Source organism: Sander lucioperca, chromosome 10 (genome assembly GCF_008315115.2).
Source record: "Sander lucioperca isolate FBNREF2018 chromosome 10, SLUC_FBN_1.2, whole genome shotgun sequence".
In the NCBI taxonomy this organism is placed as follows: Eukaryota; Metazoa; Chordata; class Actinopteri; order Perciformes; family Percidae; genus Sander; species Sander lucioperca.
In genome coordinates, this window is record NC_050182.1 from 36,913,786 (window position 1) to 36,939,350 (window position 25,565).

At 41.1% G+C, this 25,565-nt stretch overlaps 1 protein-coding gene and 1 long non-coding RNA gene across 3 annotated transcripts in view; both read right to left on the reverse strand.

Annotated features, from left to right (window-relative positions):
* LOC116035271 (plectin-like) overlaps nt 1–25,565 on the reverse strand; it is a 212,729-nt gene that overhangs the window by 25,047 nt on the left and 162,117 nt on the right. The window contains exons 33-36 of the mRNA XM_031278275.2: nt 18,703–24,864; nt 13,998–14,135; nt 13,777–13,835; nt 12,706–12,817 (exon numbers count right to left, since the gene is read on the reverse strand). Coding sequence (XP_031134135.2) covers nt 12,706–12,817; nt 13,777–13,835; nt 13,998–14,135; nt 18,703–24,864 — 6,471 coding nt within the window. The remainder of the gene's footprint in view (nt 1–12,705; nt 12,818–13,776; nt 13,836–13,997; nt 14,136–18,702; nt 24,865–25,565) is intronic.
* LOC118496065 lies at nt 58–3,846 on the reverse strand. Of its 2 annotated transcripts, none has more exons than XR_004898540.1 (3): nt 2,988–3,846; nt 1,327–1,472; nt 58–1,003 (listed from the first exon to the last, which is right to left on the reverse strand). It is a non-coding gene; the product is annotated as an uncharacterized LOC118496065 (long non-coding RNA). The 2 variants fall into 2 exon arrangements; XR_004898541.1 differs by having other exon boundaries at nt 1,323–1,472.

The following is a 25,565-nucleotide window of genomic DNA, read 5'->3' on the forward strand; positions in this document are numbered from 1 at the left end:
GTGAGGTAAGGCCCCTCGGCCATGCATGCGGAAGATCCTTCAGCTACCTAAAATAAGACAAGGGGGCTCTGGGTCATCATGCAGTGAAAAAGTGTTGTAAAACATCATAAAATTATACCACTGATCTTCTTTTTTTTTTTTAAGTATTTTTGCCACAGCTTACATTGTCTCTCACATCCTTTATTTGCTAAGTTTTTGTGTGATGTTGCCCTTTTCTTGGCACTGAAACACCAGCGGGAACTACAGCAGAGATACTTGGCCTGGATATTCCCTGTCCCTTTGTCTTCCTTTAGACCACATACACACATGCTCCCCATCTATCTCACATCACCAACTGAAATATTCTGGGCTTAGAAATCAATGTGACAGGCTTGTCGAGGATCCCACTGTTGAGCCTGGCACGCTGAACCAGTGGCAAACAGCCAGCTCTTTCTCTATCTCGGCCTGGACCAGCCCTGGGAAACCCGTTAAGGATCTGATCAAATATGACAGCCATAAAAAGGCAGACATCGCCTCATTTCTCAGGGCATGGGGGCAGTGGGGGGTAGTTAGGAAAACAGCAGCAATCAACAGTATACCTTAGTGTGCAGTTTAAACTGATGGTGTTTTTATGGAGAAAAGCTCAAATAAATGCTATTTCATAATGATTACAAAGTAGAGCTTGTAGGATACAGGGCTTTCCTCTCACTACTACATCACTATATTACGCTTTTGAATCCAACCATGATGTCATCAACATATTGTTTGACCAAAATTAGTAGATTACTGAAAAGACTCATTGGCAGTGACAATTTCAAACTTTGTCAGCCCCCTCAGCTCAGTGCCTTCATTGTTTTGACAGAAGGGTTAAAGGTGAATGCAATTATCTTGGTCTAGAGGAGCTGAGGTGAGCCCATCAGGAGATCACAGGGAGGGTTCCTGTCAAGGCCGGGTCCTCCTTCTGAGGCAGGGTTGGACTGCTCCATTCAGAATTACACAGGTCACCTCAGGTCATGCTAAAGATCTGTGGGGGGGGGCAATATGGGTCAACAAAGGGGAAATTGGGATGTTGTATGGGTACAGTAGGCAAACAGAATTATGCTAAATATGCAGCTCTCTTATCTTTGCCAGAGGATATACACAAAGACAGTCGGCCGCTAAGTAGAACTTTGCATTGTGCTACTGTCAAGATCCACCCCATGTTTGAATCAAATCTCATTTGTGCGTCTCCCAAACATGAATCTTATTATAATAAAGATACATCATGGCTTTTAACTAAATGAGAATCTTAAAAATGACCTAGTTGGATATGATGACTCCATGTGCATTAGTCTAGTAATTACCTACATCATGTATGTCTCTGCAGAGCAGATGATGCAGTCAATGGATCCACAGGGGAGAACACAGTCGGATCAGAGAGTAGTGCCCAGACAAAGCCCCAGCCTCAAGATCAATGATTACCCAGTTAGCTCAGATCACTGCCCAGCGGTCTCCTGAGGAGGGCAGAGAGAGTGTCTGTGGCCGTGTTCATATGGGTTAACAATTCAAGAGAGAGGGTGTGCCGTGTCTGGTTACTGCAGCGCATGTGTGGTCGTTTGCTAAATTACACAGTTGCCTGTACAGTGATCTTGTAGCAACATATGTGAGGATATGCTGAGTAGTCTCATTAGAGTGCACATAAATGACTACCAGGGATATGTTATAAACATAAATATGCAAATATATTGTTTTTCTATGTCTACTAGACTGGGCAACTCGCTGATATACAACATACTTTTTATAAAAGGCATTTTAATGCTTTTTGTAGCCCTCACATATAATAATATACTTTAATAATACCAGGATCTACATTATTCTACAATAATAGAAAACCAGAGAAACCCTCTCAAAATGCCTTAAGCCAGTATCTGATATGCACTTCACTTTCTAGCATTATCATACTAGAAGGAGAACCAGGGAATCAGAGAACCACTCCACCATTTAACTCATATTGCAGATGACCTGCCCATCCCATTACTTAACCTATTTTGAAATGGCCCTTAATTCAGACAGCCCTTTCTTTGCTCTCAACAGTGATTTATGATACATGACCGCAGTCAATTTCCTGATGAATTTGATTACAAACATAGTATAGCAGCTTCGCAATGCAAACGAAATATGAAAGAAAAAAAACGTAATATTATCGTTTTCAGATACTTCAGTTTTACATTTCATGTCTAATTCTTATCTAAATCTCAATATGGGAGATATGTATGTGCATGTATTGAAAGCATCACCTAACATATAAAAATAGTATATAAAAAACATCAGATTTTTGTTTGTATTGCATCGATTGTTCCATTTACATGATACAAGAAGCATTGTATGGGTGTATTTGTAATTAGTAGCAGAACAATGATCATCAATCACAACAGCAGAGCCCTATAATATTGTGTGTCTGCTATGTGTCTGCCTCTGTTAAGGGAGGTCCTGGAGTAGTAATCATGGTAGTGGTCCCTAATCAAGGATGGCAGCTGTGCATTCACCCATGAGACTCATAACATTTTAAGGTGGATATTGTACAAGGTCACATGCTTATCTCAAAGACAGCCCTCTAAACATGCAACATAAAGCTACTGTATATAATATAATGTCAGCATGGCTTTGGCAAAATTAATAGTTATTGAAAATGGCCATGCCGACTGAGATATGTTAAAATGTTGATCAGTATTCTGCATCCTTTCATGAAATCCAGCCAGCTAAGAAAGCCAGTTTCCAAAGAACAAACTGTTGAACTGAATAAAATATACTTACATCAGAATGATCCATTCACACTGATGTTGTCTCTACTGGAATAGTTCATTGCCTGCCACATTTTGGTTAGAATAAGTGAAGAAAATCCTGCAGTCACAACTAATGTAATGTCACATGGCTCCCTCAATAACAAAGTCCAAAACCAAACTCTCTGTGAGCCAATCCTGGGTCACTGGCAGTTTTGGCGGTTTGAAGCTTACGTTAACCACACTTACCCTGAAGCACAGTTGAACCAAACAGCCTGAGTAAAGGAATCCAGCCAGTCCTCAATCACCATTCAAAAAGGAGAGAGAAAAAAAAAAATCCAGCTTTGTTTGAGCATCCTTTGAATGGCCTCCCGGCTCCAACATCCCAAACATGAACACCCCACACATACACATGCATACTCCGTCCACAAACCTCAATCCAGTACACTCATTTACACATACAAACACACTTTCTAAACACACTCACACATGCCCTGATAACTCATGCTTTTCCGTTGCCCACAGACACAGGCAAACAATGTCCTCCTCTCCCCTCGCAGTGCACCCCTCCCCTCCCCTTACTTCACTTCTCCTCCCACCAGCTCTGCTCCTCTCCCTTTCTTCTTTGTTGTGGGAGCTGTGATAGAGGAATTCCTTCCTTGTTAATGCAGCCGATGGGATAGTGCGCCCAGATGGAGACAATGTATTCCAACGGCTCAGTTGAACTCCCACAGTTCCCAGCCAAGTGCAGTTTTCACATTGAGGTCAGATTGAGCCGGTTCCATTTAACAGGAAGGCGGTGGCATTCTCACCAGCGCTGCTGCTGTTCAGGTTGCTCCTGTACCAGGCAGCGAGGCGGCAAAGTGCCCCCTTTACCTTCTCCAGGCTTTTTCTCTCACTCTCTCCCCCTTCTCATCCAACAAAGCCCCTCCTCTGGGTCTGACTGTGGCTCAGAAACTCCATGCTGCTTCTGCTTGAAAAATGGAATGGGTGGGGGGCAAAAAAAGGAGAGTTTTCTAAAGACCCCTGGGCCGCCCTCGGAACATTCACATGTTAAGTGACAGCTGCCTCTGTCCATTCCCTCTCTGGATGGCGAGGGAGAGAAGTGCAGGCTACAAAAGAAGGGACCCACACCCACCCTGCTACCCACCCACTCACACATTCACCCCCAACCCCATTGCAGTCCCCCCTTCCCCATTCAGAGTCAGTGCAGCTCTCCACAGCAGCAACAAAGACGACTAATTACTGTAAAACATCTCAGATTACTTTTCAACTCAGTTCCAGCCATTGCAAACCCAGCCCATAAACAAAGAGGCTGGAAGCAAACACAACAAATAGTGCAATGGGAAGATAATACGGAGTCTTTTCTCTGCTTTTAGCATGGGAAAGCAAAGGAAGGACCCCTATGGAGAAATTCTATCGTGCCCTATTTCAATAAGTCACAACATTTGCCTTAGAAATTCAGAACACCAAGCATACTGCATGCAAACACCATTAGAGCAACATTCACTGGTATACACTAGTTTTAATACACCAGAAATATCTCTCTGGAAATGATGTAGCGTGCAGGTGCACAAAAAACCCAACAGAAGTGTACATACAGGTGACTGCGTCACAAAGAGTGTTAATGCCCCAAGTCCTGCCCTCTTTAGTCATTTCCTTGTGTCTTTCTCCAGCCAACCAAATAATCAACTAATTGACAATTGATTGTACAGAACACACACTCACACACTCTCTCATACAGTCTCGCCGATAAACACACACATGCACACACGCACACGCACACACACATCTGCATGCATGCATGCATGCAGATACCCGCCACTCAGCCTTCTCTCTAATCCATGAGGTCACTTAAAGGAGTTAAAGGAGAACGCATCTGAAGGACCATACCATTGACTCTTCAATAAACAATCACATCTAGTTCACATTTTTATGCTATATCGTTTTACATCAAATATATCCTGTGCCTGTTTTTAATCTCTCAGCAGTGCAGTCAGAAACTATATCTTCTATGAGTAGGAGATATGTTCATGTGCCTTTCTGCTTGCATTCCCCTGTGCAATGTGTAGTATATCGCCTCATAAAATATATAATCAATACCACTCGCTCCAGTGTAAAGTGCCTTCTGTGTTACATGTGAGTGGAAATGTCTTTGAACCTGTCAATGCAAACTTGGTTTATTTAGCAAAAGATGTGAGCACAATCCTGATTTAATTGGTTAGGATCATGATGTAACCATTAACAAAGACTTAAGTCCAGTATTTTCTGCAGGAGCTCCATGCAGGGTTTATGCCTTTCAGAAAATAGCACATACTGTAGTTAAATTAAGTTTTGTTGGTAAAGACAATTGAATTTTGAAGGTTGTGTCACTAAACAATACGAAGACAGCCATGCTAGTTCTTAGGCACAGTGGTGATCTGAGCTAAATGCTAACATGCAGATCTTTAGCAGTGACATTTACCATGTTCACCATATTAGTTTAGTCCTTAATTAGCATGCTAACATTTGTTATTTGCATCAAACACAACGTACAGCTGATGGGAATGCCATTTGATTTGCATGTACTCTACTGCATTGGGTCATAAACCAAGGTATTGGGAAAATTCAAATTTAGGCCCATAGTCATTAGAATATTTTCTTGAGGGACCTTGAATATCAGTAGCAAAGCAACGTGATATCATGACTTTGCGTAAACATAGACACCACTTTCCTAAAGCCAAGTGGCGTGTTATCTGTACACATTTTGAGCTATCCACGTGTATGTCTACGCTCTATACAGCGGACGGCAGTCTGCAACGTCACAGCGTAAACATACACGCCACATGGCACTTTCTAAAGCCACGTGGCGTGTTATTGCGAGGCTGCGGTTGGGTTTAGGAAAAGAAGAACTGGTTAGGATTAGGAAAAGAAGAATGGGGTTGGGTTTAGGAAACGTCACACGCGGGTTGGGTTTAGGAAAAGATGAACCGGTTGGATTTAGAAAAACAACAAACGTGGAAAGGAAACATCACACGCAGGACACAAAGTCAAACACGGGACGTGATCCCCGCTCTCCTGGGTGAAAGTTGCCCTTTCATACTACTCACTACAGCATCAATTCACACACAATTGCAAGGTAATGTAAGTCAATGGACGCTAAACGGCGTTGATAAACACACTAAAAAACGAGTATGCGTCTTGATAACACGCCAATAATGGCATACAAATTGGCGAGTCATACATACGCCAATTCATGAGATAAGTCTGAGCAAAGTGAATCATCCTCTGGGGACCACAAATGTATGAACAAAGTTTGTATAACAACCCAATAGTTATTTAGTCATAGTCAGTCTGGATCATAATGCCTACCCTAGAACCATGCTGCTATTGTTACAAAACAATCATATAACAAGGCACTTTTTCTTAGTCTGTTGAATGTGGATGTGATGAGGCCCAGCTATGATTAGTCAAAGTTAAGATTTTAATAATTACATGTGGGTGTTAAGAACATTTTCTACCAGTTGTCACACAAAGCACCCAACTAGTAATTAAAAAAACTGCTGACGATCAATATTACCTAGTTATAGTCTTTTAAAACAGTATAATGTTGTCAAAACCTCAATGAATGGGCACTAAGGATACTGCTGGTGATGAAATTAGGCTATTAATGTTGCTTTGAAGCTGATTCAGGTTTTCAGAGCTATCCTCCGCTCCTTACATTACTGTCCCATTGTTTACCCCTGCCTTCCTTTAGCCTTAATTCATGCAAATGCTGATAAAAAAAAGAAGAAAAAAGAAAACTGAAAATGCCTGTCACTGTGGCCGAGAGAGAGAGAGAGAGAGAGGGTGAATTAAATAGAATGCCCCCTGTGGGGTCAAGTTATTTAACCCCTGAGTACTCTAGTGCTGATGTAACAGTTCCCAGTCTCCTCTTGGTTATGCTACAAAAGATATCCTCTATCTCACAACCTTGGAGATGTACAGTAGTACAAAAACTAAACAGGCATACATTATGAAGCCTGTAAGCTGAAAAGAAACAGCTCAGCCTGTTAAACTGTAAAAAAAAAAAAAATGCACAAACTCACACATAGCTGTTTCTTTGGATCACTTGGAGAGCTAATGTCTTTAGCTGTTTAATGAGCAAGTAAGGCCCACATTCCCCGACCCCCCTTTCTTTATCTGAAAGGAGCTGGCAGTGATGAGGCACTACTTTTTCCAGGAAGACATTGTTGTCAAACCATGACACCTGACCCCATCTTTCAGCATCCTCCAGTCCCCTCTGTACTAATTAAATTATTTTGCCAAAAATCTCTCCTCTCCATTTCATGGTAGGTGCACATAGAGCCTTGCACACAGTTCTTAAAAAGACGAGCTGATGTGGTTAAAGAGCAGCTGGCACACTGAGCTATGCAGTGATGCAATAAGCTGCTACTGGCTGCAAGAAAGAAAGCTAATCTTTCCGTCAGCAGCCCTCATTATCCTTCCAAAATGCATGCGTTAATGGAGTGGACAAAGGTTGGGAGATGAAATAAAGTGAGTTTCCAAAATTAATGTAATTCCAAATTAGCGTCCAATTGGAGCCTACATTTGATCATGGATCCCATGCGTTAAAGGACCTGAGAAAAAAATGATGAATTTTACAGGCTTGTTTTCCCCTTCCTCTGCTATCTCAACCTCTGCTGCCTTCAAATTGAATGGCTCCTCTACAGAACATGTTAATTAGCCCTCTTCATGAGAAATGAAAAAAGAGGGGGTCCCTTTTAAGGGTCAATCCAGAAGCACCATTCAGCATGCACACTGTCATTTATCACCAACAGAGGTTGCTTCCAAGAAAAGTGGATGAAAGGCTGAAGGGCTTCCCCACTGGGTTGCCTGGACCCTGCTGGGCTGCCTGGATGCTGGAAATAACAGCCATGTGTGAGACAAGATTTAGCCACTTTGGGATAGAAAAGCTCAACTCATCATCAGCTCTGCATTCGATTCAACTACTCCCAGGAAGAGAGGATGTACAGCCATAAGTCCACATTTTCCGTTGAGCACAGGAAAACAGGGGCAATAAAGGAAGAGGCCCCACATTGCCATTAACCCTGATAAAGTGTGTGAATTAAAGAATCTCTTATGGGAGAGATTACTTAAAGTGCTGTAAGATGAAAATCAATTTGACACGCAAAGATAGAGGAAAACTCAACTGGATATAACATTTAACTCAACTCTGTAGAATAAACGCGTTTACCGCCATCTAGGCATTATTCATTTGTCTTGTAGGTGATTCACAGCAACCAAAACAAGCCCCACGTTTTTGTCCTTAAGGTTATGACAGCGTCAGAGAGCAGGAATGGTGTTTGCTGGCTGTCAGAAACAGAGAGGAAAGGATAATAGGCTGTGATCTCTCCCCCCTCTTCCTGGGGCCTGTTTATAATGTGTGTGTGTACAAGTCGTATTTGGGATGCAGCATCTGCCACAGGCCCAGGGAAACCAGAATCCTCAACAGAGAGCCTTTATCCAGAAGAGCCTCACCAGCAGGGGGGCAAGGAAGCAGAAAAATATTTTGACCTTAACCTTAAGACCTTAACCTAAAGTGAAGAGATGTCATTTTGACTTGTCATTGTCATAATATTTTAACACAATGTAAAAAGGAAGTTCAAATTGCTATCAAAAGACATCCTAATTTCCCTATTACTCAGATGTGTAAGGATTTGATGGGCACAATACTGCCTGTCTCTGGTCAAGTTTGCATTTGTGTCAATACCACTTAGTGTAGTGCAACACATTCTCACTGCCAGCGCGTCAAAAAGCAAAGCTTGGTCAGGTGCCTTTGGCGTTTGTTACTGACGCAAAAAGTCTCCTGTAGCAGCTAGCCCTTTGGCGTAGACTTTAGACGTGCTTGTTTGGGACTCTTGGCGTCGCTTTATGACGCTCTGGGTCAGCGTCACTTTTTGACACTGGTTCAGGACGTAAGTTAAACTCACATGCGGCACAAGAACGAGGGGTTAGAGTTAGGAAAAGATCGTGGGTGAGGTTACAAAATGTATGTTTCGGTGACACGCGGGACAAGAGCGAGGCATGAAACCCGGTCCTTTGTGTGAAATTCCTGTGTTGTTTGACCCACCCACCACCCCAACCAACCTCCGTACACAAATGTTTGGTCTTTCATACTACTCGCTACCGTTACTACGTAATCTTACAGCGCCACAGTCGAGCTGCTGTTATGCCCGGTGCGTTCCATAAAGACGCTAAAGGGTGATTTTTTTCGCCGGTATCTGACGCTGATCAGTATTTTACGAGATGGGAGTGAGAACGGGTTGGGTAGTGAATTGGTTGTGGCTATAGTAAATCAATGCTATTGGTCACACTTTACATCTGTCTGTGGGTTTTACAAATATTAAACAGTGACGAGGTGATTTCATGTGACTTTGTCTGAGAGAAATAGCTGAATAAAATCTTTTGTAGCTGTTTTGGAGCTTTTCATTGTATCACACAATCTTCCTTAAGTTAGTCCTTTGTTAAATAAATCCCTAAAGGGCAACTCCATCTGCTGAGGAAGATCGTGTGATACGATTGAAAGCTTCAGAGCAGCTACTGAATAGACCTTGTGGAATCGATGAAATGTCAAGTGTAATCCAGGTATCCTGATCTGATGTAGTATATTTTAACATTTGTTTGTATTAGCTAACTTCAAATTTCTGTAGCAAATTATACAAACCCACACATTTAGTGAACTGATGATTTGTTCTTTGAGTTCTTGGTCTATTAATAATCTCTTTTCATATTTAGGCTGTCCTGGTCCGTAAGGTGTATCCCAGTGTTTATGGGAAAAACAGTTTAAGATGTGCCAGTGCATGCCTTGTGTTAAGGAGCAGGTGTGTGTCTCTCTCCTGTGTATTGTAGAAGGTCTGTATGTGGGGGGCTGCTGAGGGATGCCCTCATTTATCCAGCTAACTAACGAGTCCCTCAGGCCCAGACTTAAACCAGCAGTGCAGCATTACCATGACAAAGGTCTGTGGTCGGATGCAGTATGATAAAGGCATGGCAGAGGTAAAAAAGACACCCCCTTATTTTACACATTCTCATTGGGGGTCAGAATAAAGCTCTCCAAAGCATTTGAGCTTTCATGATGTGATAAGACATGCCTGTGTATCTCACACGTCAGTCCCCAGGGAAACAGTGGCTTTATTCAAACGGAGACAAAATGTAACATGGAAAAATAATTTTTAACTAAGAACATCCTACTTTGAAGAATGTTTTCTCAGTAACATGGTAGATGGTAGTCAGTAAGTTTCTGCAAAGGGGTCATTCGGGTTCAAACACAGATCGTATTTTGTCTCATTGGCCTTTTTGACTATACAATCAATTAGTGGCTCAGACATTCAGTCAGGACTATGGAACACATCTACTTCAATAGACCATAAAACTAAATCAACCAAAAACTATTTTTACTATAACAATACAAACAACAAACCCTTTCAATCCCTTCGTGTAATTGATTCACAGTTCATTGAAGAAAGTGCAGTCACCCTTCACTAAGGATATTTAAATAAATTATTACCTCACCATCTCGCTGCACTACGGAGCTTCATCATGTAATTAAGCTCAATGGAAATGTTTCTTATCTAAAGGCTGAACTGTTCCATTGTATAAATTAACAATATTCAATCAGCAAAAATCTGAGTTTTAGTAATACAAACATTTATCACAGACAGAGCTGCTTTGGAGATTAATCTGTTTGGTTGAGTTAGACATGATGGGAGGAACCTAAGCACAACAGGTTTAATGACTAATTAGACTGATAGGAAAAGGGACATGGGGAGATGGAGTAGTTGACATTAGCAATGCTAGTGCTAAGGTTAGCTTGCTAGCTGACCTAACTGTGACCACAAATTTGCATAAATCTGTTACTATTTTGATCAAAGTTGTTTTTGCTATGCATGCTTGTCATTCAACAAAGTACTCAGCACAAAATTGCCCAGAGATTTTTAACCCAACTGGTAAAAAAAAAGATTCTGGCTGCAGCTTTGACTGACAAATCACTGTACAAATATTGGTATAAATGGTTGTTTTGCAAAATCTACAGTTGGTGTTCAATAAATGCCTCTATAGTCAGATCTGAGTGCTCTGACCATAAATATCCTGCTTTTCTTTTTTTTCTGTCCCCTTGCCCCTTCCTCCCATCTAAATCTAATGTCTTTTCAGCATGTGTGCTCATGTGTGCAGAGGGCCTCCAGTGCCAAGCACTTCTCTAGCCTTGCTGTCCAGGCCAGGCACAATGGAGCCTGATTCCCCAACCCCTCTGTCTCCCTGTGGCCTAAAGAAGTTTCTCGGCAGGAGTGGAGGAGGACCACCTCAGTATCCGTCTGAGTATGTCGGACTCCACAATCCCTTTCCTCTTTTCCGTAATGCTCAATTAACTTCAGTCTTTTTATACTCACTAGCATGACTCATTGGTTCATTTTCCTCTTTGCTCTTTTATCAGAACATTTCAGATATTCTTTACAGGTGCCAGTTACTGTTAAAATTAGAGAAGATCTCAATCTGCATTGATCTCCACCGGGAAAGTAGGATGTTGCAGTAGATAATGCAATAGGGTGCTATAGGTACAGAGAGACTTCATAGGACAAACATTAGAAGAAAAAACAATTCAAATGATTATGGTTAATAAGCATTTTCATAGATGCAGTAATTCCATCACAGGTACAGTAAATCATAAGATAAAGCATTAGACAGCATTTTTCTCCCAGGACATGGATTCTAAAGCATCTCTGTTACGCATGCTTGCCCTGCACCATGGGAACGGTGGATTATATGAATGACATTGAACACAACTCACTGACTATATTTGGAGTCACATTCAGGTTCCTCACTACCCATGCAATAGTTGAACCAACATGTGGTAGTGCACGTTCTTTTCACTGTGCAAGATTTAAACCATCTTCAAGTGGAGCATTTTCAGTCTGTTTGTTCGTCTTACCTCACAATGGGCCATTGTAATCCTTCTGTGTTTTTTAGCCATGCTAGCAATGTGGGCTGTCTTTTTGTTAGTCTACCACTTTGGCCCAGAAGGGAATATCTCAACAACTAGTAGATGACTTGCCCCATGGTCCCCAGAGGATGTAGAACACTGATTTTGTTGATCCCCTGACTTATTAAATAGCGCTACCATGAGGTTGATTTGCAGTTTTGAGTGCAATGTCTTAAACAACTATATTGCCATGCAATTTTGTAGACATTTATGTTCTGCACATGATACACTTTTCTAGCACCATTTTCAAGTCAATATTTGATTTTTCTAACACTTTACTTTATATATATTTATATTAGCATGCAAACATGCTAAACTAAGATGGTGAACATAGTAAACAACACCTGCTTAGCATCAGCATGCTAGCATTGTAAGTGGGAACATGTTAGCATGCTGACATTAGCATTCAGCTTTAAGCACGGCTGTGCCAAAGTAGAGATAATATGATAATGCAATATTGTTGCATTGTTTCCCAGTGTGATGAGAACATAGGGCCCCACAAGTGTCTTTGTAGCCTTCAGAACAACTGTGGTTGAAGGACAGAGAGGGAAAGAGAGAGAGAGAGAGAGAGAGAGAGAGAGAGAGAGAGAGAGAGAGATAAAGAGCAGTGACATGACAGATGGATTTCTTTTCACATAGACTAGCTTGGCAGGATGCACAGTGTAAAACTGCCTTTGTATGCTACGCATTGTACTAGATGATAGAAAAAAAATACAAGCTAATAAGAAAATATGATAAAAACAAGCTTCTGTTTTTCTTATTCTGATGTTTTTAGACTGAAGTGACTGATGCCTTATAATATTCAGTAACTTAAAAATTTGCTGTGGGAAAAAGAAGGTAATGCCACCTCAGGTGGAGGATCTGATGAAACACATACTGTGCTTCTCTGACAACGTTAACATGGGATATAGTGAAACAGAAAAAGGTAAAGAGACAACAGAAGGCAGACAGACAGTAAACCCAACTAACCCTGGGGTCCAGAGGAGGCAGCCGCATCTCCATGCTCTTCAGCCACTGTCTCAGTGCTATGATTTGACCCCTGAACTCACACTGCCATTGACTCAAGTCCTCCACATCCCTCCTAAAACAGAGAGGAGCAATGTGAAGTGTAAAGAGTTATATGAATCATCTTTTACAATCCAATACCTTAAACGTATAGTCAGTGAAATGTTAATTACTGCCATATTATTAATTTGTTTATATAGAGATACATTGGTAATATGTTTTGCTGTAATGTATCTACATATTTTTGTACTGTCAGAAGCATTTGCTTAGTTGTGTCATATCATGGGCAGCATAGCGCTGAGTTATATTATTCACATTGCATTCATAGTGATACAGTGTATTTGTGAAATAACTGTAGGACTCTGAATACAAATGCCTACTTTAGTGTTGAAATTGGAATGCTTGTGATGACAGGAAGCAGATAATGGGGGGAACAGGCACAAAAGCAAAGTCATGACCTGTACAACAGCAGGAAGAGGTAAAACAAAGCCTTCAATAAGTACTGTTCTTATCAAAGGCCAATATAACCGGAGCATAGAGAAATATCTCATTAGAGAGCCATGTGCTCTCTCTCTCTGGCCGCTGGGCTGCAACCTTAGTTTGTGTTGTTTCAGTATGTTTCAATTAGATGTTTGACACTGTGTGCTCACTTCACAATTCATAGCTCTTGTCTTTGTGTTGCTGGCAAATGCAGACGCACCGGTCTACAAAGCTGATACAATTGAGCAACTGCAGTCACAGGCTTTGACTGCTGCTGTGTGTTTCCTTTTAATCTGACTGTTGGTGGCCACTTTCAATCAGACAGGTCTCACTTGGATTACAGTATTTGCTTCAAATATAAAATAAGTTCAATTCAAAAATATTTACTTTATGTGTGATGAACCTGTAATGCTGACATTGGTCATAATCCAAAACTGCTCTTAATATTCCTTTAAGGTTGAGTATTTAACTTGTACAAATGTTATAATTTAGCACTTATTTAAAGACACAAGTTAAGTCAAGAAGAATTCATGATAATCTTAGACATTAGCATACCCATATCTCTGATCCTGTGATGTAGGTGTTGGTGATTCAAACAAAGCACTTCCTTGATCCTGCAACAGACCATTGGAAGGAGAAAAAAAAGAGATCTGTTCTTGTGTTTTTCCGACTTGTATTTAGCATTTCCAGATGCTTGAGCTGAGAGTGTTTAATCAACAGTTCATTACTGTAGGATATGATGATGTGTTTGTAACCTCTCTTCTGTGTGGTCTTACCTCCCTGTTTACAGCCTCTGCAGGGAGAGCTGGGAGGGAAAGGGTCAGATCAGAGTAGTCAAGGGAGCTGAGTGAAGAATTCTGGGAGGTGAATGCCCCGTTTCTTCTGTTGGCAGGCTCCTCCATTAAACCTAGTGGCTATTGGCACACAGAGCAAAAATATGCAACTCATTTTACACCCTCATCAGGCCATTTTTAAGGGGACCTAAAACATGTATTAAGTAGGTAGTATTCTATAGTCATAAGCCTTCAAATACCTAGCCACACCCTCATTGATCTACAAATACTGAATCATAATAGCAAGCATAGACCTCAGTGGGTTCATAACATTATCACTTGTAGACTACGAATCAAGATCAACATGGATTTATTTCAGTTACCCGGCTTCACCTAACCTAACATCCACGGTCCCTCATAAGCTGTGTCACGACGCTGGTTAACAACTAGTTCAATCAACCCAGGGTTTCCCAATCCAGCGGCGCGCGTTCACATAAAAGAGGCGGTGTTTGCACGGCACGACCAATCGCAAACATCTACCAGAGCCGCATATTTTACATAAGAAGAGCAAATTATAATTATATATAAATATGAAGAACACAGACACTGTTTTGCCATAGACAGTAAAACGTAATACAGTCGCTGCTTCCTAAAATAGGAGGAACACCATCAGTCAGGCACAAGATCTGACCATAATTACACTTGTGCTTTCCATAAACTGTCGTTGTTTTAGCCTATTATTTCAGTTGCAACCCTGGCAGTGGTAAGCCATCGTGAGAGCAAATAAAAAATATAAAAATATAATTCAAACCGATGTGCGCATTGGCAACACACGGCTCAACAAGCCGATAAATAGCCTATATGTAATTCCCTCCGCTGAAAATCTATATTTTTCATAAAGATACCACCAGGGAATGTTAACGGGGTTGTTGGTCTCTAAATGTTTTAACTTTTCTGAGCGCACCTCTCTCTCTCTCTCTCTCTCTGTCTCTGTCTCTCTCTGTGTCTCTCTCTCTCTCTCTCTCTCTCTCTCTCTCTCTCTCTCTGTGTCTCTGTCTCTCTCTGTGTGTCTCTCTCTCTCTCTCTCTCTCTCTCTCTCTCTCTCTCTCTCTCTCTCTCTCTCTCTCTCTGTCTCTGTCTCTCTCTGTGTCTCTCTCTCTCTCTCTCTCTGCGCACCGAACTCCACCGGATCTTGTTATCAATCGAGTATTGATTGGTCAGTAGGCGGTGCTTTTACACCGGTTGATCTCTAATCTCCAATTTAACCTCCAATTTAGGTCAGGTGTTCAGCATAAGTTACCACGGCGATTTAACCCGGTAACAAGTGATCCACCGTCGTGATACACAAAACCCTGGGTTGAACCTGAAGTTACCCCGTTAACGCCAAATCTTGCTTCGTAGCACAGGCCTCAGGTGTTGGACTAAGTAGCTGTGTTTCACCTGATTAACTTGCTTTCTTGGGGGTGAGTGTACGTCAGACTAACACTGCCCTCATGTGGCCAACTACTGCTTTTTTCCAGAGGGGAGATTAATACCAATGGGAGGCATGATTAACACTATTTAATCAATAGCGACAGAGGCAGTGGTAAAGAAGGTAAACCTTGTAAAATAATGGTATCACCCTTCATATACACCACATGTGTAATGTGCCCGAGGGCCAAATCCGGCCCCTCGCAGGTTTTGATCCGGCCGCATTTCAATTTAGGTTCACATTCAATTTAGGCCCACCTAGTTTTTGTCACTTTTTCCAAAGTTTTTGGTGCTTTTATTTTATTTTTTTTACATCTTTGGTGCTTCTTTCGACATTTTTGACGCGATGATTTATGTGCTTTTTTCCAATGCTTTAGGCACTTTTTTTAACGTGTTGGAGGCTTTACTCAATGTTTTGCCACTTTTTCTGAAGTTTTTGGCGCTTTTTACGATGTTTTTGTCATTTCCGATGTTTTTGTCACTTTTTCAGACAATTTTGACGCTTTTTTTCCGGCCTTTTTCAAACTGTTGGCGCTTTACTCAACATATTTGGCGCTGGCTGAGGAACTTTTTTGGGGCTTTATGAGACCCAAAATGTAAATGAGAAGACTACAGTATATGAGAATGCAATAATACAGTCAAAATATTTGACTTTTTCTCTTAAATAAACACATGTCAATAATCTCTACATGTCTGGCCCTTGATGTGATTCTCATTTCCCAGTCTGGCCCTCTGGGAAACTGAGTTTAACACCCCTGATATACACTATGTGCAAGACATTCAGCTATTACTTATATTTCTATATTTCTCATATATTAAAATATAGAACTAGCTCTACAACTGTTCTTAGATTGTGCTTTAACATGGAGAGATGGAAAATAGGCATTATGTGAAGTGTCTTATTTTCATTGGCATTAGTGTTCCTATTTAATTTAAGAAAGCAGCACTAAAAACATTCCACTCTTAAATTTGCTTCAGATGTACAGTATGTGTATTGATGTATGAATGACAATAGGGCCTCTTCAGATCATATTTATTTACAAAATAGTGTTAATGTTCAGAACATACAACAGAATCCATTCACCACATCAAAGCAAAATCTGCCCCATATGCAAAACAAACCAGTTAGTTTGTGAACTGATATATTCCTAAACTTAAAATCAGCAGTTAAATCTGCAGTTGTCTATATTTTTGTCTGGTATTTTTATGTTTTTTTCCCCCAAAACTCATTTGTAAAGTTAGTGAAACATGCAAGGCAAATTCATTATATATCAAAAACTTGATGAAAACAAAATGAAAACATTTACAGAAGTAAAACACATAAGAGATACATAACAGAAATACTTGCTGCGGGAAAAATAAAGCAAAATAAATCTTTAAGCTCTTTTTCAGTTTGCAAAAGAAAATATGTGGCAAAATGTCAACTGAAATGAATTAATTTGATATAATACATACATTCATGCAATGTGGTGCTTTATCAAATATATCTTTTCCAAATGTATCATTTTAGCACTTTGGTAGGATTGAATTTACAGAGAGATAATACAAAAATATACTGAGTGGACTTTTAAGAGCAGCTAAATGAAGATGTGCTGCTCTACCACCACAGTTAATCCCAATTTAAATGGAAGACTACACATGCAGACGTGTTTATGATTGGGGAGTGTTCTCTAAAACATTACAACACTATTAGGGTTCAAATAATAAATATATGAAAAAAAGTAATGAATGAAGAGTGTTCCAAGAAAGGTATCCCAAGATGGTGTCAGGTTGACTCAGCCTCAGCTTTCTTCAAATGTGATGTGCAATGGAAGAAAGGAAATACTCAATGGTAGATCTAGAAATAAAAGAAAATGACTATGCATTAAAATCCAAATAAACCAAACCATGCAGCGAGAAAAAAATACAAATTAAATAAAACCTGCAAAACAAATCATGATGGAAAGTAGCTTAATCTTTGGCAAATGAAATGATCATGACAAGATGTTTTTAAAAACAGTTAAACACTGTACCTGTAAAACTGCGTGAGGATGACATGGACTCACAAATCCATCCAAGTTGAAGGGATCGTATGCTCCGGCCATCTGAGTATCTTTGCTGATATGTTGGATTCTAAGGGGCTGCTGCCAAAAACATAAAAACTGTCAATCAGCAGAAATGAGATTTTTTTTTTATAGAAATAGTTTACTAGTGATATCATCATGGTAGTGTGTGGGGTAGGGGAAATGGCATAATCCAGGCCCTGAGATATGACCAATGTCAACTGAAGAAAACAGACAGCAAAACAAAAGAGAAAAAACTAATTTCAACTTACAAAAACCAAAATAACAGGACGCAGTTCCGTATGGGTGAGCAGGATCAACTCTGACATCATCTTGGGATTAACCAGGAACACTTGAATGATGGTGAATATAAAGAATCTAAAACTTGGAGTGTGTAAAACAATGGTAAACCCAAAGAAAGTAAAAGTCCACTAAATATAAATGGGCATTAAGTACAAAATAATGACAGATGTGAAACTGGTTTCTGAATGGTCTGCGTAATTTTAATTCTGGCACATCTCAGTGTTGTATTCCTGTAGTGTCTCATTTTGTAGTGTCTAACAGGTGTATTCTTATTGGGTATTATATAGTTACCCAGGCAACATTTAACATACAAACAACAAAATCTGTTCATACTCTATACAAATTTTCAGAAATGTGAAGGCATCTATGTATTTTAGAATCTGTTAAAAACATTACAACTAAGTTGACATACAGTAGATATCTCATTAAGTACTGTCGAAAAAGATAAAAAATAGACAAATATCCTTGAATTTCAAAGGAATACTGAAAAAATATCTCTTTGACATACAGTATATATTAGTTTCAGAAAGCACAAGTGTACAACTTTGTGTAAAATGAAAACTATAAAGTCACTTAAAAAAAATGAAAATGTCATGCTTTGCTTTGAAAAATATAAATGGACTCGGTAATTAGTACTAAGGAAAATAATGTAATATCTAGCAATCCTTGGTTATGTCTCCATATATGAGGCACATGTTTAGACACCTGTTATATAGGGGGAAAAAAATAGCCTAGGCAATTCTTGATGTGACCACATGCAGGGCAGAATGAATAAATTATATTTTCTCTGTTACTATAACTATTTTTCCTGTGAAAAATGCAACTGTGAAGTGCACTATTATTGTTGGTTCTTAGACACTTGGGCTTTTGTTAGGAACATAACTAGCTAATCAGAATCTGCGGCTGTAGCCAGTTGAAGAGGCTGTGAAGGAGGAGGATGAGAAGTTCATGCTGAAGCCAGAGCCAGCATCAATGCTGCCTCTCCTGGAGCCTGTTCGGGATCCGGTCCTTGAGCCAGTCCGGGAGCCATAGGCAGATCCAGGGTTACTGACATTGTAGGGACTGTAGAGGCCTTTGCTGGATTGTGAGGAGGCCTCCAGAAGCCTTAGGCCAGATCCTTCCTCGACCATGCTTTTGTCCATGACATCTTTATAGGAGATTTTGAGTTTGGTTTTTGGACACGTTATGTATTTAGAATAAGAACCGACATCTCTCAGTTTCTGGGCAGTGCGGGCATCGATTGTGCCCTTCTTGATAGATTCATCTAGTGACACTCTGCTCTCGACATCAGGCTCAATAAGTCCACCAGTCAAATATTGGACCTCAAGGAAACGCTGCCCAGCCTCATAATACAACCAGCCTTTCTTTAGTGCCTGGGATGCGGACATCTTTACTTTAGTTCTTGGGTCTTCAAATCCATTGAATGCTTTTTGAGCCAGGGTGAGGCGATCAACCACGGTTTTATCCACAAGGCCTTTTTCTGTAGCGTCAATGACTGTGAATCTCTCTCCAGTTGTGGGGTCAATTATTCCTCCTGTGCAGGCTTGGGCCTCCAACAATCTTTGGCCAGTGATGTTGTCTACCAGGTTTCTGTGTATGGCCTCAGTGATAGACACCTTCTCCAGTGTGTCTATGTCCAATATTCCAGCTATGGGGCCAGTCTCCTCTGCTGGGTCATTCCATATGACTGCAGGTGGTTTAATGGAGGGTATGGGGCTCATGGGAGAGGAGTAGGTGGAGCCAGTAGTGGAACCAAAGGAGGATGAGCGTGAGCGGAAGCCTCCCATGCTTCCAGAAAGCATGTCAGCAAATTCTGTGATGGATAGGTTTCCAGATCGGTATGTATCAAGGGCAGTCTGGTCAATGAGGCCACGTGAAAGAGCATCATGAACATCATACTGTCTCCCTGACCTCCTGTCAATGATAATGGATTTGACAGTACCATCAGAGGAGGTTATTGTGATCTCTTCCCATTCACACTCCTGCTCAGCAAGCTCTAGGTATGTTTGGTGGTCGATGAGTCCCTTCCTGTAGGCCTCATACACAGTCATTTCTTTGCCACTCTCAGGGTCTACGATGACAACTCTGCGTTTACGAACTGAGGATTTGGAGGAGGTCTTACTTTCCCGCTTCTTTTCTTTCAGTAGCAGGAGCACCAGGCCAGTGTCAGGATCGGTGATGCACCTCTCCATGAGCTGGAGATAGGTTAGATTTTCCTCAGTGTTGGGATCAAAGAAGCCTTTAGTGTCATCAGATGGATCTGTCAAGATCTCATTCATTTCCTCATCAAAGAAGCCACGTTTGTAGGCCACCTCAACTGGCAGGCGGTGACTTTCCTCTGGGTCAATGATTCCACCAGTGGCAATCTGGGCTTCCAGGAGACGGATACCATGATCTTTCAAGATGAGCCCCTTTTTCATGGCCTGGAACAGGGAGATTGTCTTGCCTGAATAAGGATCTCTATATCCTGTCACTGCACGTTCTGCAGAGAGGAGCTTGTCTTTGAATTCAGGTCCTACAATTCCCATTCTCACTGCTTCATTGACCGTCAGTTTGAGGTTTTTGATGGGATCAATGACATATCCTGTGGATGCCTGTGCCTCAAGGAGTTCAAATGCTGTGCCTGGCCTAATCATGTTCTTCTTCATGGCCTGGTAAATTGATAGACGCTCATTTGTGGACTCTAAGAATACACCAGCAATACAGCTTGTGCCTTCAAGGTACCTTGATAGATTCTTGCTAACCTCCTCCATTGAAATAAGACCTTCATTCAGTTCAGTGACAGTCTTCTGGTCAATAATTTGTGAGCGGATCAGCTCCTCCATTGTGATCTCTTTCCTCAGACCTTTGAACATCAGCCTCTTGTCTCCCAGGGAGAGTAGGCGCAACCCACCGTCTAACTTGCATCTCTTGAGCAGCTGTGCATATGACAGGTCCTCGTTGGTGACAGGGTCAGTAAATCCTTTAACTTTGTCAGTCAGCCTCTCGTTGGTTTCCTTGTTGATGTAACCTCTTTGCATGGCAATGTCGGCTGGCAGGTGGAACTGGAATTCAGGATCAATAATACCACCGGTGGCAGTTTGTGCCTCTAACATTTTCAGAGCATAATCCTCTGGAACAAGATCCTTTTTCATGGCCTGGAAGAGAGATATGGTTTTCCCACTGTATGGATCTTTGTATCCTGTGACTGCTCTTTCAGCTGACAGAAGTTTATCATGGATCTCAGGGCCGACAACACCCTTACGAACAGCTTCGTCAACCGTCAGTGTTTCATTTTTAACTGGATCGACAATGAATCCTGTAGCAGCTTGTGCTTCTAGGAGGCTGAGGGCTAGTTCAGGTTTAATAAATCCTCTCTTCATTGCTTGGTATATGCTTATCTTGGAGCTTGAGTCTGTTGTGACCCCAGCAACACAGCCTGTGCCATAGAGATACTGTTTCACACTGGTCATCTCCATTATGTCACGGATGTTCCTCTTGCCCTGTTTAAGGAGGTTGTACGTCTCTAGGTCAATTATGCGGGCACTGTAGAGCTCCTCAATAGTTATCCTTCTCCTTATAGTCTTATATGACAGTGGACTATCATTTCTAATGATCTCTCTCTGCTCCATGATCTCAATAATGATGATGATCATCCGCTCTTTTGTGATTTTACCAGAGCGATATTCATCCATGAGCTTCTGCCTCTCTTGCTCGGGAAGCAAATTTGAGTTCATGATTTCCCAAAGGTTCACTGGTTTATCAGCAAGCCCCTCGATTGGAATGTCAATCTGTGTGCTGGTCAGGTCACTTTGTGTCTGTTCCTCTGTGTAAAGGTATGTCTTTTCCACAACAGTTGGAGACTGAGGTTTGGAGAGTGGAAGGATATATAGGCCTGTCTCTGGATCTTTTTGGCACTTGTCTTTAAGCTGTCTGTAGGTAACATTAACATCGGTTTCTGGGTCTGAGAAAGCCTTGTTATCATCAGATGGTTCAGATAGGGTCTTGGCCATTTCTTTACTGAAAATGTTCTTCTGATATGCAACATCAGTTGGGACACGGTGGCTGTTTACAGGGTCAATGATTCCTCCACTAACCATCTGTGCCTCTATCAGTGGCATGGCATGTTCTTTCAGGATGAGATCTTTTTGCACTGCTTCAAAGAGGGAGATTTTGTTGCCTGTGAATGGATCTTTATAGCCAGTAACAGCTTTTTCTGCAGAGAGAAGTTTTTCATGTAGCTCTGGACCAACAAGACCTGACTTCACTGCCTCATCTACTGTCAGGCACTGGTTCCTCACTGGATCTACAAGGAACCCAGTGGCAGCCTGGGCCTCAAGAAGTGAAAGACCTGTGTTGTGTCTGAGGAGTTTTTTCTTCATAGCCTGATAAATGCTGATTTTCTCTTTGGTCGGCTCCAGGTAGATTCCAGCAATGCTATCAGAGCCCTGGAGGTATTTATTGACATTTGGATTCTGACTGACTTCTCTAGGTGTTGTTTTGCCTTGTTGAAGGAGGTCAAAGGTTGGTTTGTCAATGATTTTGGAATCATACAGAGAGCTTGCAGGGACAGGAGCTCTGAGTCCCTTGAAGCTGGACTGTTCTTGTTTCTTGGCCTCTTTCTCATTTACAAATGTGATGACAATCTTGATTATCTTTTCAATTGTAATCTTTCCTGACCTAAACTGTCTGAGCAGGTCAAGCCGTTGTTCTTCTGTGAGATATTCAGAGTTGATGATTTCCCAGATGGTCATCTTCCTGCCCTTAAATGGTCCAGAGTCAAGTTCCACAGTTGCCTGAGTCATAGCCTCCTTTGTCTGGGCATCATTGTATGCTGGCTCCTCTTTTGCATTGATTGCTTCGTCAGAAAGAGGCAGAAGCTGGAGACCAGTTTTCTTGTCAGTGACACATCTCTTAAAAAGCTGTGAGTATGTGACATTTTCTTTTGTGTTGGGGTCTAAGAAGCATTTAGTTTCATCAGTGGGACTGTTAAGAATCTGTTTGATTTCATCATCAAAATAGTTTCTCTTGCAGGCCACATCATGAGGAATGTGATAGCTATTTACTGGATCAATGATGCCGCCGGTGGTCATTTGGGCATCAAGCAGACGGATTCCTTGTTCTCTAGGTATGAGATCTTTTTTCATTGCCTGGAACAGAGATACAGTCTGTCCAGTGTAAGGATCTTTGTAACCTGTAACAGCTCGCTCTGCAGACAGCAGTTTTTCATGCAGCTCAGGACCCACAACACCTGCTTTGACAGCTTCATCAACAGTGTACTTCTGATTATGAACAGGGTCAACCACATAGCCTGTTCCTGCTTGGGCTTCCAGCATATTCAAAGCAGGCCCTGCTCTCATCATGTCTTTCTTCATAGCTTGATAGAAGGACATTGTCTCCTTGGATGAATCGATAACCACACCTGCAATGCAGTTTGTTCCCTTCAGTGCTTTGTGGACAGGCTCTATTTCAGACACCTCTTTGACCGTCTTATTGCCCTTGTGCAATTTGTTGTATATGTCTTTATCAATGATTTTGGATTCCAGGAGTTCTGTGGCAGGGACAGGTGCTCTCAGACCATCAAAGGTAATCTCATTCTTCTTTTCTTTTTCCTCTGCCACAGTAATCACAATCTTAATGATTTTTTCGATTGTGATTTTGCCTGTCTTGTATTGACGGAGAAGGTCCTTCTTTTGGTCGTCAGTGAAGTACTCAGAATTGATTATTTCCCAAATGGTGACAGTCTTTCCCTTGAATCGTCCAAATGGCACAGACACAGTTGTTTTGCTGAACACATCCTTGGTCTCCTCCTCTGTGTATATACTTGAGCACTGAGCAGCTTTGTCTGTGATTGGCAGGAGAAGCAGACCGGTTTCAGGGTCAGTGGTACATCTTGCCATCAGCTCAGAATATGTCAAAGGTTCCTGAGTGCTGGGGTCAAAGTATCCCTTTGTGTCATCTGAAGGTTTTTCCATAATCCTGTTCATTTCAACATCATATAGGCCCTCTTGGTAGGCTGTTTCATTGGGTACACGGTGACTATTGATTGGGTCGACAATGCCACCAGTTGCAAGCTGCGCCTCAAGGACTCTGATGGCATGATCATGTTCTATCAGACCCTTCTTCATAGCTTCAAAGACAGAGGTCTTCCCACCAGTGTATGGATCTTTGTAGCCAACAACTGCCCTCTCTGCTGAAAGCATTTTGTTGTGCAGTTCAGGGCCAATCAAGCCTTCCTTGACAGCCTCATTAACAGAAAGTTTCTGGTTCTTAATTGGGTCTACAATGTAACCTGTGGCTGCTTGGGCTTCAAGAAGGATTATGGCTGTGCCTGGAGTAATCTTCTTGTCTTTTGATGCTTCATAGATTGACATCTTTTGATTAGATGGAGTCAAAACACCAGCAATGCAGTTCTTTCCTTTAAGAATTTGTTTCAGTTTGTCAGTCTCCCCAAGCTCTTGAACAGTGGTCTTGCCTTTTTTTAGCTTGTCAAACTCCTTCTTGGATAAAAGGCCCACAGCATGAAGTCTGCTTGCAGGTACCTTATCACGGATGCCATCAAAAGCCAAGGGATCTGGTCTCTTGTCCGCACTGGCTTCCGTATCACCGGCAGTTTGACCATTATAAACCTTCTTTGTTGTCTCAACCATTGTAACATGGATTTGCTCTTTGTCAGGGACTTCTTTTTGTGCTTCCTCAAGCTGCTGCAGCTTGTCGCGCAATTTCTGGTTCTCTTCTGCGAGTATCCTTTCCTGGTCGAGTCTCTTCTTCTCCAGTTCCTGCATTTCTTTTTGTTTGTTAAGCATTTCTTTCTCAGCCTCTTTTTGTTTATTGAGGGCTGCATCCATAGTAGCGTAGAGTTTCTTCTTCTCCTCCTCCATCTGTTGTCTCTGGCGTTCCTGTTCATCTTTGAGAGCTTTGGCCTTTTTGACTTCCTCATCAAACTGACTCTCTAGCTTCTTTTTCTCATCTTCAATTAGCTTCTCCTTCTTCAAAAGCATCTCCTTTTCTGTCAGGAATGTCTGCTGGAGCACTGTCTTCTCATGTTCGATTTGTTTCTGCTGTGCATCAGCCATCTGAGAGAAAAATATAGAAAACACAAGTTACAATAGGTATATAAGTGAGGCACATATTTTGTTTATCCAAATTGTTTATTTTGTTCATTTAATTTGTAATAGATTACATTTGTACAATGCACTCTGCTTATGGAGATAACAATAATCCCTAATTGAAGTTATATAAGTGTTTTTCTACATTTTTAGAGAAAGATTACAAAATTGAGTGTGCAGTATTTTGTTTAATAAATGTACTCATTCTCTAGGATCCTTGTTTCCAGATTCAGGATAATAAGTTGTTGTATTGATGTCATTCTTTGTATTTTCGCAGACATTATAAAGTCCAGAACAACCATGAGAATTAAAATAACCATGCTCCAAGTAATTTACTGCTACTTGGAGTGGATTGTGTTACCTTATATAATGTACTACTATAAGTGAGTTCAAAATAATACATTTCTATTTGTAATGAGTAATATGTTGCTTATCAAGAGGTCACACTGGACTGAAATAGAATTAAAAAGAATCCTAAATATTTGTGTAAACATTAGGGTACTTTACAGTGGACCTAAATGCACAACACACTGCAAATTAAGAAAATACATACAACTTATTTTGCTTTGTTTTAAACCATTAAACAATTTGCAATATATTAACTTTTTTTTTCTGAAGGTAACTTTACCCAGCTACCATAGCATGTTTCACAAATAATTGTGTGTGTA